The sequence below is a fragment of the Neofelis nebulosa genome, chromosome 10 (genome assembly GCF_028018385.1).
Source record: "Neofelis nebulosa isolate mNeoNeb1 chromosome 10, mNeoNeb1.pri, whole genome shotgun sequence".
In the NCBI taxonomy this organism is placed as follows: Eukaryota; Metazoa; Chordata; class Mammalia; order Carnivora; family Felidae; genus Neofelis; species Neofelis nebulosa.
The window spans coordinates 95,959,411-95,977,224 of record NC_080791.1 but is presented as its reverse complement, the minus strand read 5'-3'; the positions used below and the strand labels follow the sequence as shown (position 1 = coordinate 95,977,224).

The 17,814-nt window shown below is 37.1% G+C and overlaps 1 protein-coding gene across 2 annotated transcripts in view; it reads right to left on the bottom strand.

The window, feature by feature from the left end:
- Positions 1 to 17,814, bottom strand: part of TTC17 (tetratricopeptide repeat domain 17) — a 125,997-nt gene that overhangs the window by 57,381 nt on the left and 50,802 nt on the right. For both annotated transcript variants that reach the window (XM_058688709.1, XM_058688710.1), the window contains exon 16: positions 14,233 to 14,419. In XM_058688709.1, the coding sequence (XP_058544692.1) occupies positions 14,233 to 14,419 (187 nt within the window). The remainder of the gene's footprint in view (positions 1 to 14,232; positions 14,420 to 17,814) is intronic.

Sequence of the window (17,814 nt, the reverse complement as noted above, 5' to 3'; positions counted from 1 at the left end):
GGGCGCCTGGGTGGCTCAGTGGGTTAAGTGTCTGACTTTGGCTCAGGTCATGATCTCATGATTCGTGAGTCTGAGTCCTGCTTTGGGCTCTGGGTTGACAGCTCGGGAGCCTGGAGCCTGCCTCAGATTCTATGTCTCCCTCTCTCATTCTGCCCCTCCCCCGCCCTTGCCTTCTCTCTCTCTCTCAAAAATAAAACATAAAAGAAAAAAAGACTAAGAAAGAAACCTCTGTGACCTCAAATACAGGTGTGTGTGTGTGTGTGTGTGTGTGCACGCGCGCGCGCGTGTGTGTTTTCCTTTTACTATATATTACAGAGTTGAACTCTCACCTGGGGACCACTAGGTCTACATATGGCAGGGCAATCTGCTTTGTCTAGGGATTGAAATGCACTGGTTGCTGTAGACTTATGCTCCCTGCCTCCATTTACAGGAGAAAAAGGGAGAGCTGGGTGTAAATCTGGCCTGTCTTCCCATGTGGCCTTCTCTTAAGTGACTGTGGCATGGAGGGCAAAGTCAGGGCCAGGTGGCACACAGACACCATGACCTGCAGTCTGTGGAAGAAATGACGCCAGTGATGGAATCCAAACTCTCAGCAGCTACTGTTTCCTCTAGAAATGTGAAAGATCACATTTGACCTCCAAACAAGGGACTTTAAACATTCACCAGAAGTTTACTACAAAATATTTTCCCATGCAGAAAGTCTACTGAAGAAGAAAGAAAATTAACTGCCAAAGCTCTAGCAGTAGTAATAGTAGTAGGAGTAGCAGCAGCAGCAGCACTCCTCTCTGGTTTACCTCAGGAGAGGAAAATTTGTTTCAAGCAAGTATGCTGGGGAAATAAGCCCAACAGATTTTCTCAGACGTAGTGATTTACCCATAAATGATAGTTTTCCAATGAGGGTCAACAAGGACACCTGTTTGCAACTTTCATTAGAAACAGTGCATGCAGGGGCTGAGAGAACGCAGGCTGTAAGATGTATCAGCTTCTCCTGGACAAGACAGACAATATAATTCCTTCCATCTTCTCCCTCCTCTGGTGTGGGGGCTGCAGACCTGAAAAGCAGATCTATATTTATATGTGTGTATTGAGTGAAGGTTTGGCGTAAAGCATTCTGGGTAAACAGTGGGTGGACACAAGTTAAATTACTCTTTATTACTAGGTATTCTCAGTAGTTCAAACTTGAAATATCACTAGCTAATTTGTCACTTAAGTACATTCTATGAGCTAAACAGTGGAAGGAGGGTGTAGAATGCATGGTGGGCCAGAGTATGAAAATGAAAAAAGGATTGGTCCCTGCTCCCAATGAGCTGAAGAAGTCTTGTAGGTGAGCACTGTCTTGTACACAACTATGATGGCAAGACACAGGAGCTGAAGGAGAGGAACAGGGAGAATGATCGGTTACAGATTACTTATAATTAAGGAATCAGGTAAAGCATATGGTAGGATTGGGCTCTGAAGGAAGGGTAAGATTAGGATTTTTGTGGAGGGAAAGCTGCAAAAAACATGAGCAAACACATGGATCCAGGAAAGCAGGATGTGGGTAGTAAAGAAAACAGGCTATCCACAGTATCATCACCATATATTACAGTTTGTTACAATTTTCACTGACTTTGCCAAAGGAAGAATATTAGTTTTTATGTGGTCAGAGAGTTTAAATTCAGCACATCTATTTGAGTTAACCACACACAGTTGAGTTGGTCTTACTCAAGTCTTAATACTTAGAATAAGCCTACAAACAGGAGATAGGGGGAAGGACTTAGATTTCCTAGCTACCCACAACTTGGGGGTTTATCATTTGCCTCTCTTTTCTCCTGCTGCAAGTGAATGGTCACTTGGTGATGTCGAGGAAAGGAATCTAGTGGGGAAAATCAATAGACCTTAACTCTAGTCCTCCTCCTTGAGCTATTCATGGAGCCACAGACATATGCTTGGTGGGGAAGGGACCTACCATCAGAAGCACTTGTTGGGCATTATCAAGCTTGCCTTTTTCCTACTGCAAGTGTATTATGCTAGGTCAAAGCTAATAAGATCTCAAAGGCTACCTGGTCTTTTTTATTTCTCAGATTAAGTGAATTATCCAGATGTATTTAAATGAGAACTCAAGACCCTAGTATTTCCAGAATCGATAAGGGTTTGAACCTAGTAATAGCTCATATGGCTCAGATATGAAAAGAAAGAGTGTTAACAATTGTCCTTTTCATTGGCATGGGTACTGAGTATGATATTTAAACCAAGGTTTTGTTTTATTTTTAAAGGATACTTAAGTCCCTCTACCACACAACATTTTGAGTAAGGCCTTATGGATTTCAGAAACAAAGTTCCCTAGATGACTGACTTCACTTCAGGTGATGTGATGACTGACTTCACTTCATGGTTCACTTCCCTAGATGCAAACCTCACTTCATACGTGTGGGATTAAAACAAGCAGTCTGATTTGAGCATATATGTAAGTACATATAGCCAGTGCACTAAATCAAGTAAAAAAGCTAAGAGAAATAAATGGTGGCATTATACTGTTTCCTTTTGTTTTATGTCACCAAATGCAAGTCAGTTACCTGGAGGCATTCACTTCGGTGGCCACTTTGCTCCTGAAAACATCACTTCTAAGACCTTACTCTCTCCCAACTTTTAGCATTTATGCTTTTTAGGCAGTCAGAGAAGTGGTGAATTGTTTGCTGTTGTTTGCTGTTGTTGTTGTTCATGTTAGGTTTTTCCCTAGCTATATTTCACACTGTCAAGGGAAACATGGCTATGTTATTATAGGTGCAGCAGGAAGCAGAACGTTTGATCAACAGTGGGTACTCTATCAATTGCTACTGACTTCCAGCGCTTTTTCCTGAAATTCGATATGCTTGTTATTTTTTATAATAATCACTTTGGATATCTGTGATCTGACTGGATTATTAAGCAATGCCTGGTAGCCAAAGAGGTTTAAATTGCTTTGAGGTCAGCAAATTTAGGCTTCGTTGTTATAAAAAGCAACTAAGTGAGAAAAAACAAATCCAAAGCTGTGCTCTTTTCAGCAGCTATGAAATTTGATTTAAATTTCTCCTACATTTTCAAGATAAACCACCAAATAAACCTTGGTGGTTAAGAAAAAGTAACAGATTACTGAAATGTTCTTGGTCAAAGAGCACAGTAATTTAGTAGGAAGAACATTTGACTACTAGTAATAACGACACTGAAAGAAAAAAGGGGGAAAAAACCCCAAGCTAGCATTCCACATTCACAGATATATGCCACGTATTCTCAGTTATGCATGTTAAAAGTAATGTTCTTTTCTAGTGATTATCAGGCTCAACTGCTTTATTTCAATCAGGCCATGAAACTGAGTAGAACTCATTCAATGATCATATTTGTAAAAGGGTTTAAAGACTCAGTGCTCACTGTGTTAAACAAAAATTTCAAGACTGGGAGTTCATTTCAACTAGTTGGCTCACAGTGCACTAAAGAACTTACCTAGGCACAAATCACTTAAAAAAAAAGAGCTTGTTCTACCAATGTAGAATGGACTTCGTGTGTGTGTGTGTGTGTGTGTGTGTGTGTATGCGTGTGTGTGTGCATGTGTGTATGCGTGTGTATGAGTTCTGCAATTAGAATAATCTTTTTGAACGGGGAAGAGTCATGCAAAGGCTTGTTAAAAGAAATGGCAAAACTTAACATAAGTCAAAACATCTCTGAAAGCATCGGCAACAATGAATAGAAGTTGAAGATTTAAAAAGGAAGAGGGGCGCATGGGTGGTTCAGTCACTTAAGCATCCAACTCTTGATTTTGGCTCAGGTCATGATCTCCCATCAGTTCATGAGATTGAGCCCTACATTGGGCTTTGCACTGACAGCACAGGGCCTGCTTGGGATTCTCTCTCTCCCTCTCTCTGCTCCACCCCCATTCATGTTCTCTCTCTCTCTCTCAAAATAAATAAACATAAAAATAAATAAATAAATAAATAAATAAATAAATAAATAAATAAAAGGGCAACAGCCAATGAACTTGCCTAACTCACTACACACAAAGTCCATATAACTAGAGTTAGCCGCCTGCAAGTTCCTTTCAGGAGGCTGATGTACAACTGCAGTGACAAACCATACCAAAAGTATCTTGTTGAATAGTTAATGTGAGCTAGATAAAACAGACCCCATCTTTTTAAAAAAAAATTTGTTTAATGTTTATTTGTTTTGGGGAGACAGAGAGAGATGGAGCATGAGCAGGAGAGAGACAGAGAGAGAGGGAGACACAGAATTCAAAGTAGGCTCCAGGCTCTGAGCTGCCAGCACAGAGTCCGACACAGGGCTCGACCCCATGAACCGCGAGATCATGACCTGAGCCAAAGTCAGATGTTTAACTGACCAAGCTACCCACGTGCCCCATAAACAGACCCCACCTTGTTCACCCTTCACAGTTTCTTGTTGGTGTACAATCAACTTTGTCTACAGTGCTATGAGTGTAGGGAATCACAGTAGGCTCCTGATGCAGAATAGAGCCTACATACAAAGAAAGATGTCTAAACATAACTTTCCAACCCTATCTGTAGGTAAGTGATCACGAAATATGATTGATGATGCCATCCAGTAGGTATCCTCATACTACCTTCAGAGCAGAAAGGAAGCAGAACTGTGATTTAAACTTAGTTTAGTGCCTAAAAACATAACTGACTTCCTTTCGGAGACTCAAGATAGTAACCCTAATACTGGCGAGGATCATTTGCACACCTTAAGTGTTAACCTCTGTAATTCCGAGAGACTATAAATTTATTTTTAGATTAATGAAGAAAAGTATTCCATAACTGAGTAACAACAACATCCAGTGCCATCCCATCCTAGAGGACTTCAAGAAGTGCTACTGAAATGTCTATAGTGACAGTCACTTGCTACCCTTGGTCTCAGTCCATCTGGAGCATCACAGCCAAGACTATAGTGATACAGTTGCAACAGTCCATTGACAGAGAATAAAACTACTTGCTCTTGTGTACTAGATCCTGAGGCTTAGAATATCCTCCTGATAAATATCCTCTTTCTTCACTCACCAAATTTTCTATTTTATTTCAAACATAGTGACATTTTCATATTTCTAAAAGGTGAGTTAAAAAAAAATCTTCCTTATTTGTATCCTATCATTAATATGTTTCTTGGTATCATTATCTATTTGCTTTAAAGATATTTTAGTCACTGAATGACAGCTGAAACATGAGCTTTAGTTTAGAAACTATGCCAATAGCTTCAAAAGTAGTTCAACTATACATACAGAGCTCATTTTAACACTTCTGTTATCCTAAGATTTATTCTTGTTGTTTTAGTGTAGGTGCCTCCCCATTTTACAGAAAATACTTTTGATAAAATGAAGTCACCAATGACTTTCTACACTGTTAAAGCCAGAGCGTTCACACTGTTCATTTGCCAACTACAGTCATGATTTTCCCGTAGGTACCACTATGATTATTTATGTGACGTTCTCCTTTAAATGGCTTTGCTGGTTAATCTTACATTATGTTAAAAGGGTAAGTTAGTACCGCTTTTCATAAATCACAGGTTTGATGTGCTAGTGATATATTAATACCCATTAGAATTAACCATAAACATTAAAATTATTAAAAAATGTTAACCTAAGTACCACTTGTAAGCTTACGCACCTCTCGTGATATCTGTACCACACTTTGGGAACCAATACGGAACAGGGTACTATTGATTTCTTCTTCTCAAACCCTCTGTTCTTCTGACCTTCAGGACCTAGCTTCCCCTTGGTTTCCCAATACCATTCTATTCCTTCACCGGCTCTGCTCCTTAAATACTAGTATTTTCTAAGATTCCATTCTGGTCTTTTCTTCTCACCTTGCATATTCTCTCTGAGGGAGCCAGAGGCATCTCCAAATGAACAGGTCTATCACAACTTATTTTCCAGCTTTACATCAATGCATAAATTATGTCTTTCCCATATTCTCTCTCTTAATTAATGATACTGACATTTAGGCAGTTACCAAAGTTAGAAATCTCCGTCAACTCACATCCTGAGTCTGCTGTTTTCACCCTTTCCTGTCTCAACATTGTCTCCAACACCCTCTGCCTCTCTTCACTCTGATCTCACAACTAGCCTCTCGTTTCACTGAGAAGTAATCAAAAGTCCCACTTCGATACCTATATATTGTCCCTGCTCCTATCTAAAGACCATTCCTACCCTACTTTTGTGCCTTGGATTCCACCCCCTTCCCGCCATCTATTCAAGAACTTTGCTTCTACAGTTAGTTTCTCTTTTTTGCATCTTTAATTTCTCCTTTTTTACTAGATCGGTCCTATGCAAACATACTGCAAATTTTTCTATTTTTAGAACAAAACCCAAACCGAATTTATCTTTAATCCCACATCCCTCTCTAACTACCATCCCATTTTTCTGCTCCTGACTACAGCAAAACTCCTTGGAAGAGTTGTTAGCCATCTCCACTTCCTCACCTCCTTCACAACCCATTTCATACAAACTTTTAGAAACTGCCAGCGACTTCCATGTTCCTAAATCCAATGATTTATTCGCTGTCCTCATCCAACTCAGCCTCTTAGGATGCAACCGTGTGGTGCAGCAATAATGATACAATCTATCACTTCTCAAAACACTTTCTTTGTTTCTGGGACAAAATACTTGCCCGATATTCCTACTGTCTAGCTGGCTGTTTCCTTATTGTTCTTTCTCTTCTCAACCTCTTAATGTGTACTAGAATGCCCTAGTAATTAATTGCTGACCTACTTTCCTTTTTATACTAACCACTGAGGTGACTTCGTCCATGCTCAAGACTTAAAAAACCACTCATAAGCCCATGGCTCACAGATTAGCATCTCTAGCCTGGGCCTCTTCCCTGACCATCATGACACTCATATATCTAATTGCCTGCCTAATACTTGCATTTAAACATTTAATAAGCAATGCAAACTTAACATTCACAAAACCAAACTTATTTTTCTCCCTAAACCTGCTCCTTCTCAGATTTTACTATCTTATCAAACAGCACCAATGGTGATTACAAATCTCATTAAAAATAGCACCAGTTGCTTAGGTCCCAAATTTAGGAGTTATCCATGACCTCTCTGTCCTTCATTTCCTACCTTGCCTCTGGTGGTGTCTTGTTAGTTCTATCTTCAAAAATGTATCCCCAATACAATGATGGCTTCTCACCTTCTCCTCCCACCTCACCTGGCTGGTTCAAGCCAATATTCTCCTTCACCTATATTTTTGCAACAGTATCCTAATGGGTCTCCCGGTTTCTGCCCTTACCTTACTACAATCTATTTCCGATAGAGCAGCCAGAGGAAAACTGTTGATATGTAAATCAGATCGCTCTTCTTTTCTGCTCAAAATCTTCCTAATCATACATCTTTCTCTTAGAGTAAGAGCCCAAATTATTAGAATGGTTTGCAAGGCAGTAAAGATATGGCTCTTTCCTCCTCCCACTCATCTCAGCTTTCATCTCTTATAAGCGAGTGCAACCACAGAGGCCTTCTTGCTGTTCCTTGCAAAAGCTGTTAGAACAACTATTCTCTCTGGCTGACATGCTCTTATGCTGTATGCCTGCATGGCCTAAATCCTTACCTCCTTCAAGTCTTTGCTCAACTGGCACTTCCTCAGTGGGGCCTCTTTACACACAGTTTGAATCTCACCCAACCTCTTCATCTATTTTCCCCTTAGCACTATCTTCTTTTTTTTTTTTTTTTTTAATTTTTTTTAACGTTTATTTCTTTTCGAGACAGGGAGAGACAGAGTATGAACAGAGGAGGGTCAGAGAGAGGGAGACACAGAATATGAAGCAGGCTCCAGGCTCTGAGCTGTCAGCACAGAGCCCGACGTGGGGCTAGAACTCACGGACCGCGAGATCATGACCTGAGCCAGAGTCGGCCGCCTAACCGACTGAGCCACCCAGGCGCCCCCTTAGCACTATCTTCTAACATACTAAATACTTTATTATATTTATCATCTGCTCTCTGTTTCTCTCCACTAAAACAAGCTCCATAAAACAGAATTTTTCTTCTGTTTGGTTTCCAGTTCCTAGACTAATGCCTGGCACATGAGAGATCAGTTGAATGGATGAATAACTAAGCCACACTCCGTTTCCTTTACTTAAAAGGAAACATTCTGATGCTTTAGAAGGTTATATCCATCATTAAATTTCATTTTTTCTTAAATATTATTTGGCCAGACTAACAATCTGTAATAACTGGAGGACAGTTGTGGAAGATCGTAAGCAGGGACCAATAGGCTCATTCCTCAAAAGAAAAGTAATGCTTTTTTGCATGTAGAAAAGTTCACATCAAAAAACCAAAAAGTATTAAAATATGTATACACATATTCAATGTCTTTTGGAGGCTGAAGTGTAAAACCACTGGTTATCAGAATTTGACCTACTGTCCTAAGTTCTTATGAAAACCCAAGGTAACCATTTTGTTCATGAAAGCTAAATGCTGGGAATCCCAAAAGATAAATATTACCTACTGAGATAATAATGCAAGTACAGCCACCAGATCTGTGTGCAACCCAAGGCCACGTGGCAATCTAATCATGCAAAATTCGGAAAAGACAAAGGTGCTAAACTGAAAGGGACCGTTTCAGGTGCGCTTTTAGGGTTAGGACTGCCTCATAATCTAGTTCAGATTCAGATTTTATACAAGGATGTAGGTATCTCTTTTGAGTGATGACATAAAAAGTATGGTGAATATACCATTTTCATAAAAATGTCTCAGGAATTTATAAATACGAATTATTTCAATCACAGCAGTGGGATAAATTATACTTGTTGGAGTAAGAGAACTGTGCACAGGAACCACACTGGCCTTGGAAGGCAGAGGACTCAGATTTCAGTCTTAGCTCTACCACTGAGTGACACTTGAACTGAGTAACCCATGATCTTTGCTTCTAGATTCATAAAAAGAGGACTCTTCTTATTCCCCCTCTACCACATAGATATTTGTCAAAGGATTATTTGTTAACCACATAATTAAAGCCCTTTTTAATAAAGAAATACAAAATCTAGACAGATTACATTATCAAGAGTTACATTTGGCTCTGTGGCACAATATGCTTGAAATTTTAGGATTTCGAGACCTGTAGTAAATTAACCAACGTTTTAATTCTTCTTACAGGAATAAATGGAGGGAAGCTAACTAGTAGCATATTCAAAAAGGTATAAAAAAACGGATCTTTATGAATGTATCTTTTTTTTTTTTTTTTTTTTTTTTAAGCTGACATCTTCATTAACTTTTAGGAAGAATGTCATAAAACAAAAGTCCCTAACTGCAGGTAGCATATGCTGGATAGTCCACAGGAGGGCAGCAAAGTCCAAGATTTCTTTTTCTTCAAAATCTGAACTCCAGGTAAGATTGCTTTAAGCTACAAGTTATAAATCTACAGAAATTTAGGTTGAAGAACACAGATTAAAACCACAGGTAATGAAACTAATTATAAAAGGAGCTATGATTTAGGTAAATAGATAACTATAAATACAGAAACACTGTGATGACGCAGGATAATCCTTCTGCACACTGCAACAGATATTAAGGCTCATGTACATGATTTGGAAATTCTTTTATTATTTTTGTCTGTAGGTGAAAGCTTTCAAATACATATTAAAGAAAAACATGCATAAAATTCTAAGCATACCTAGACGTCAAGTCTGAGTTCTACGTATAACGTTTACCCATCATTTGTAAAGATCTGGGTCAATATTTTTTTTTGGGGGGGGGGTGGTCAATATTTTTAAATGGACATGTGTCTCAGTGAATGAAGACAAGACCAGAGAAATCCTGGGTTAGGTGCTTAATTTTATTCAGCAAATATCAATGCCACTGTCAGTGGCACACCTGTAGGCATCTGATGTGAATGAAGTCTAATAAATATGACCTACAATTGGTCTTACGTTTTCTAATAAAAGTAAAATAATACTGGATGAAATACACTAAAAATAAAACCATGCATATCAGAGACGTAATAATAAAACAATCTAGACTGCTTAAGTAGAAAATATCTTCACTACACGTAGCTTTTTGATTTGCAAATTAGTGAAGTTGAAGGAAATAGCATTTAGAAAATATTATGGAGTAATGAATGCTTGGAAAATCCACTACATGTATTTCTGGACTTCTCTTCAGATTTAATATTTAATTATTCTGTTTAGATGGTTACTGAAACTTATTTTCCATTTTTAGTCCTTACAGAAGATAATCATTATTACTTCATGAGGTTTCATTCTTTGTGAGACTTTTATTTTTTCCAATTAAAAAGAAAAGTCCTTTTGTTTAATGTTGAGCACTGAAAAGAACTTACTTATACTCAAAAGCACTGGAAGTTTATTTAACAGATTCCATTTTACTTTATTTTTTTTTTTAATTTTTTTTAACATTTATTTATTTTTGAGACAGAGAGAGACAGAGCATGAACAGGGGAGGGGCAGAGAGAGAGGGAGACACAGAATCTGAAACAGGCTCCAGGCTCTGAGCTGTCAGCACAGAGCCCGACGCGGGGCTTGAACTCATGGACCGTGAGATCATGACCTGAGCCGAAGTCGGACGCTTAACCGACTGAGCCACCCAGGCGCCCCTCCATTTTACTTTAAAAAGGGACAAGTATGTTGTTATTTAAGAATGGGCTTGCTGAAGCGGCACAGTCAGTTCTACTTACTCAGTTCTACGTTTAAATCAGATTGTAAAATAACAAACCAATAAAATATGGTAAAAGAGTATGTATTTCAAAACTGCCAAGATAAGTGCTTAATCAAAACTGAAAGCACTAGCTTCTCTTGTAACAGTCAACTCGAGTGCAGACAATGTATAAAGCAATCTATTAAGTTTTCCTTCCCAGCATTCTTGACATTGGGGTGGTAATATAAAACTACCTATAAAAGACAAGAATTTATTAAATGCTATTCAAAGGAGGGAGAGAGGGGGAGAGAGAGGGGGAGAGAGAGAGAGAGAGAGAGAGAGAGAGAGAGAGAGATGATGTCAAGCACTTTCTATATAAGAACATACACACCGAACACACGGCAGTCAATAAAATGATTTCCAGATTAATAAAAGTTTGGGAAAAATGTCAGATAAGTAATTAAGCACCGATGTATCCTTCACAAGTCGAAAACTTTTGTAAGCATAGTGATTATGTATTTTTTAAACTGAACTAATTGGTACTGAGAGGTACCAGAATACAATACCTGTGCAGACATTCCAAGAAACATAAACTGAAAATCTGTGTGAAAAATTCCATGATTACATATTGAAAGCAATAAAATACTTACTCATGTTAACACACTGCCTACAATTTTACCATTAAGTTCATACTACCCAAGAGATTATACTATATTATAGCTGCTATAAAAATAGTTACCAATATGTATTTGTAAAGAAAATAATTTGTCGAAGATTAACAATGGCCAGAAAAAGTATTTAAGATAGGTTTTCTAAGAGTTTAACAATTTTTGGTCTTGAAAAGCTCATCTCAGAGTTTTCAAAAATGGTAGCTTTCAAACAGACCTTCCTAAGAGAATGACTTAGGCTGGGGAAGGGGTGGGGAAGGGCAGCTTAAGTTCTTCTCTAATAAAAACCAATATGAATTCCTTGATTATTATATGGAAAAAGAATCATAAGCTTTGTTGGTATCTTGAAAACTTCGTATCGTCATAATAAAAACTTCAGACAGATAACATGGCAGGCAAGTAAAGATAACTTAACGAAGCTTATTTCGATATTGCAAAAAAGAAAAAGCCAAAGGTAGACAATCATGTGAAGGTACAGAAATGCTAATCATTATTCAGAGGTTTTTCTCTATTTTTCATCAACCATTTAGTAAAGCTCAGAGACAGCTACAGGAGAAGAAACTGTTTGGGTTTTCAAATATAAGAAATTCATGGTATCTGTAAGAGATATTTGTTTCTATGAAGTTTCAGCCTTTCAAAGCTGGAACTCAGCAAAGCATTACTTGTTACTGTGGAAACAAGCAATGCAAAAACACTGTCAAAAAAAAATCAATACTGAATGAAGTCAGTATTATCCATGAGGTTTTAAACTTAGAAAATGCTATAGCATACATTTCATCATTTCATATTTATGGAGGTGTTACTAGATGGCAGATTCTCTTCTAAGATAACTAATCACAATGTAACAGGGGCTAAACTAAAAAAAAAAAATTGTTTTTATTAGTGAGCTCTCTCTGAAAGAACTTTTATTGTATTGGATCTAGTAACATTTGCGGGATATCTGGACTACTAAATACTATGATACTACAACTTTGTAGATTTGTTTCAGGTTATTAGTTTCCTGGGCTAGTTGAAATTATACTCTGGGGAAAAACCTCCAGACAATGGAATTTCCTTTCTTGATATGAGTGACATAAAATAATAATAAATTTCAACAAACTAAAATCCTAAGCAAAAGCATGTAAAACTAATACTAAGGAAAAGGCTTTTTAGAAAAGGGGGCACTATATACCTACAAAATTCTTCTTTCTGATAACAAAGAAGTCAAGAGACATGAGGGAGATGATAGCAGGGGAAAAGAGAGAGAGAGAGAGAGAGACTATTAGTAAAAGCAGCTCACTGAAAAAAGTGAAATTCTGTTTACAAGGCTGTTGTTAGTAATCTAAGGAATTTAAAAGTCCACAACATGTTTTCTATGATTAAGTAAGACCTGTAAGATCCATTAAGGTCTGAATATTCTGTATTTATTATGAATTTCTCATGGCTCACTTTTACCCAACACCTATTATGTGATAAGGGTCTTATTTAATCCTACCAACAAGTCTATGAGACAGATTTTGCCTTTCATTTTACACATGAGGACACAAGTTACTTTGCTGGGATGAGAAACACAGTAATGGAAGAGTTAGGGCTCACACATGAATCTGTAGGACTCTGGCACGGGTCCCTCCACTGCTGCACCGTCAACACTGTCTTAGGCCTTCAGCCTTCATGCAAGAACTCCAGTTTACACTGTGCTCAGTACTGAGCCACAGCTCAGCTATGGAGTTATGGAGTTGCGAGATTTTTGGTTTCTTCACTAAAAAACTGGCTTCTAAAAAGAGAGGTTAGAGTGGGAGAGAGCCAAAGCATGAGAGACTCTTAAAAAATGAGAACAAACTGAGGGCTGATGGGGGGTGGGAGCGAGGGGAGGGTGGGTGATGGGTATTGAGGAGGGCACCTTTTGAGATGAGCACTGGGTGTTGTATGGAAACAAATCTGACAATAAATTTCATATATTTAAAAAATAAATAAATAAATAAATAAAATAAAAAAGCAACCAGATTAAAAATAAATAAATAAAAATAAAAAACTGGCTTCTGATACTTAAAAATGTAAATACAACTTACTGCCTGTCATTTCATTAAAATCCTAAGGCAGTCTCGTACAGGTGAATCTGGAAAACCAGTTTGAAGTGCTAAATCTACCGGTAAATTGTTGATGTCTTTTAGATAAATCACTTAACCAAGTGAGCATTAGAGATTTTTTTTTCCTTAGGTGAAGGTGATGGACTGATAGCCCTCTGCTTGAATATTATGATCTAATTTCAACATTGACAAAGCACCTACTGTGTGTTCTACAACAGTGAGGTTCTGAGGATCCATATGTATATAAACCTCACCCCTCATAATTCAAGTCAAACTCTTTTTTCTTGAAGTGAAAGTTAAATGAGTAAGTAAACATAATCGAACTCTTAGGGAGTTCTAACTAATGAATTTACAGTAGTTCAGATATTAACTCAAACCATTACCCAGGTGGACACACTTATGCACATGCATATATTTTGGTGGCTGTGTGAGAAAGTGGAAGAATGCAAGAAGATACCAATTAATGTCACGTGACTGCTTTAGAGGTGCAGTCAAGATCTGGATCACTTTCACTGGAAGGCAAGGGGGTGTATTTCAGTGAAAGAAGACAGAAAAACCACTTAAACTGTATTGCAGATTGTCTTTATGGACAGAAAATGTACCCTTTACCATTAATATCGATCATTAAAAAAATCATAGATTTTGTGGAGAGAAGTCTATCAATTTTAGTCAAATATACTTTAGCTGGCCTTTCTCATCTAGGGTTCTGGGAATTACCCCAAGGCTCTATCTAGTAAGGAATGAATTAACTTCTTTCCTATGTATACAGAATATACTAGTTACATAAAATCCTTGGGAAAAACCGAGAAAATCATTTTGTGTTCTGCTGATCAGAATAGGAACCCTGGTTGTGTTCATCATTTTGTCGGCACTTAATATAAGCTGCTTACCACTGCAAACAGAAGAGGTGATGTTGTACAGAAAAGGATAAAACTGCATACAGCGAATCAGCTTCAGGCTGTTTTCACATTCTGGGCATTTGGTAGTTAATTTCAAAGCCTGTCTAAAGGCCTCAAGTGCCCCACTGATATTCTTCAGAGCAAGGTAAGCATTTCCCAGGCTCAAAAAGGTCAGGGGCTGGAAAGACAAAAAAAAATTTTTTGAAATGTTAGTGAATTAATATTTTCTGAGAGTTATAAAACTTTCACAGTATATATCTTTTAGCTTCTTTTAGGTTATCCCATAAAAGTTAATGGCTAACTACCTATTTTAATTACACCAGTCAAATCTACACTGTAACAAATGTAAATTTATTTTTTTACCTTTTTACTACGATAAAAAATACACAGTGTAATATATACTAGTCTTAAGTGTACAGTTCAATGAATTTTTATATGCATATATATCCCTGTAACCAGCACTCATGTCAAGATATAAAACATTTAGAATGTTTCTAATACCTCAAAAGATTCCCTTGGGAAGGGGCACCTGGGTGGCTCAGTCGGTTAAGCATCCATCTTGATTTCAGCTCAGGTCATGATCTCTTAGTTTGTGAGTTCAAGCCCCGTGTGATAGTGCTGACAGTGTGGAGCCTTGTTTGGGATTCTTTCTCCCTCCTTCTCTCTCTGCCCCTCCCCCCCTCAAAATAAATAAATACACTTAAGATAAAAAAGATTCCCTTAGGCAACCCAACCCTAATCCTAGAGGTAACTACTGTGGTGATGTTCTATCACCATAGATTAGCTCTGCCTGTTCTTAAACTTCATATAAATGGAATCAAACAGCATATTCCCCTTTTATGTGTATATAATCTTGTGCCCTTTTGTAGATTCTTTCAGTCAGTACAATATCTAAGGCTTAAGAAACTGAGTGTTTTTTGGGTTATCAGTTTATTTTTTTAAAAAATTGATATGCAATATTTACCATGTGAATATACATAGTTTGCTTATCCCTTCTCCTTCTGATAAGATTTGGATTGTTTCCAATTTGGGGCCATTATGAATAAAGCTACTATGAACATTCTTGCAACTATCTTTTGATAGACGTAGGTTCTAATTTTCCTTGGCTATATACTTTGCAGTGGGTCTTAAGGTAGGCATATATTTAGTTTTATGGGCTACAAACAAACAGTTTTCTAAAGCAGACGTACAAATTTACATTCCTACCGGCAAGTAGGAGAATTTACTGACTTGGTATTGTCCCAGTCTTTTAAATTTAGCTGGTTTAGTGAGATGATAAAGTATCATCTCAATGTGGTTTTTAACTTGTATCAGTAATGATGTTGAATATTTTTTCATGTGCTTATTGGTCATTTGAATTTCCTCATTTCTGAAGTGCCTGTTGTTTTCCCCATTAAAAAAAAGTAGGCTGTGTTTTTCTTCCTAATTTGAAAGAGTTCTTTATATGTGCACTAGATATGAGTCCTTCATTGGAAATATGTATTGCAAGTATCTTCTCCCAATCTGGGGCTTGCCTTTTTATTCTCTTACTGGTATCTCTGATAAATAGGACTTCTTAATTTTAATGAAGTTCAATTTACGCATATATATAAAATATTTACATATTTATAAAAATATGTATTTTACAGTTTGTGCTTCTTTTTTCAGTTAGTGCTTTTAAAAATCTTTGCCTACTGTAACATCATGAAGACCTTCTTTTATGTTTTCATTAAGAAGCTTTATTGTTTCATCTTTCACATTTTGGTGCATGATCCACTTCAATTTAATTCTGTGTACAAAGTGAGAGAGGAGTCAAGGTTCATTCCTTTTTCCATAGGGATATCCAAGTAAGTATTCCAGCACTACTTACTGGAAAACCAAAAAGTGCCCCCATCCCCCTAAACTACTAGTGTGCCTTTGTCATATGTCAGGTGACCATATATGTAGGGGCCTATTTCAAATTTTTTAATGTGTTCCATTGATATATTTGAGTATCCTTGGGCCAATACCATACTGACTTAATTACGGCAAGTCTTGAAATCTAGTCATAGAAGTCTTCCAACTCTGTTTTTTCTCCCCCTCACTCACAAATATTTTGGCTATTCTAGATCCATTTCTGCATAGATTTTAGAATCAACTTATCCATTTATGCATACATATGCATTAAGTGCCAGGAGCTTGGGATTGAATTTATAAATCAATCTGGAGAGATTTTACATCTTAACAATACTGAATCTTCCCATCCATGAACATAGTGTCTCTTTCCACTTATTTAGGGCTTCTTTTTCTTAGTAATGTTTAACAATCCGGTATAGAAACCTTATACATCTTCCCTTTGAATTTATTTCTAGATATATGATATTTTGATGCTATTGTAAATAGTTTTTGTATTCTATTTTTCAAATGTTTGTTGTTACTGTTTTCATAAGCAACCCAAAGTATTCGGTTTAGGTCATTTCAGTTGAAATACACCTAATGCCAGGTAATTTGTATTTGCTTGTGTACAAACCATTTATTCTACACTTACTTTATCATTAAAAATATTTTAAAGGATCTAAGAATGTTTTGTTCTCAAGTTGTGCAATATACCCCTATGAAAAGCAATACCTATGATTTATACAACTACTTGCTTTTGATTCAGGCTGTTAAGGTCATCCAAAATGTCTCACTATCACCAAGCCAAGATGTATAAAATATTCCAGATTACAGAGGTATAATCAAAGTAGCTCTCAGATTACATTTAAAATCTTACTTAATGGTTCATACCCAGATACAAACTCAAATTTAGACTTAGATTTCTAATTTAGACTTAGATTTCAAAGTGTCTTTATATTTTTACATGGGGAAACAAATGTCTATTCCTATGACCAGAATGATGGTTGTGCAAATATCTTACACTGAGATAAACTAATTATCATTTTGTAAAAAAAAAAAAAAAAAAAAAAGAATTTTCATCATTTCATCTAGAAAATAATTACTGAGTGTTTACTAATGTTTTAGACATTGTTTTGGACACTGGGGATACAGCAGAAAATAAGAAACATAAGTCACTGCCTTAGAAGACCTAATAGTCAAGTGTCACGAAACCATGAGGGTATCACGCAAGTATGAGAAAAATGTGATGGAGAAGAGCACAGCAGGGAAGAGACATTAAGTAGACCACAGTGGGGTGTGGAGTGCCATTTTTAATAGAGTAGTAAGGGAAAGACTTACTGAGAAGTTAGTATTTTAAAGGATTTTAAGGAGATGAAGTAAGCTCTCAAGAATCTTGGTGGAGTATTCCAGAGAGAATATAAAGTATAAAGGCACTGAGGTGGGAGCATGCCTAGTATGCTCAAGGAACTGCAGACAGGCCAAGTAGTTAAAACAGAATGAGCAAAGGAATGATTTCATGGGGATGAGGTCAGAAAAGTAATAAGGTCATGTAGGATCTTCTACACTATTATAAATTCTTGTCTTTTACTATGAGTTATATGGAGTGCCACTGCAGAGATCTGAACAGACAAAATGACAACATCTGACTTTTTATAAGGATTCACTGGTTGCTGTATTGTGAAGAGACTGTAAGGGGAGAAAGGCCAAAAGCAAAGACAC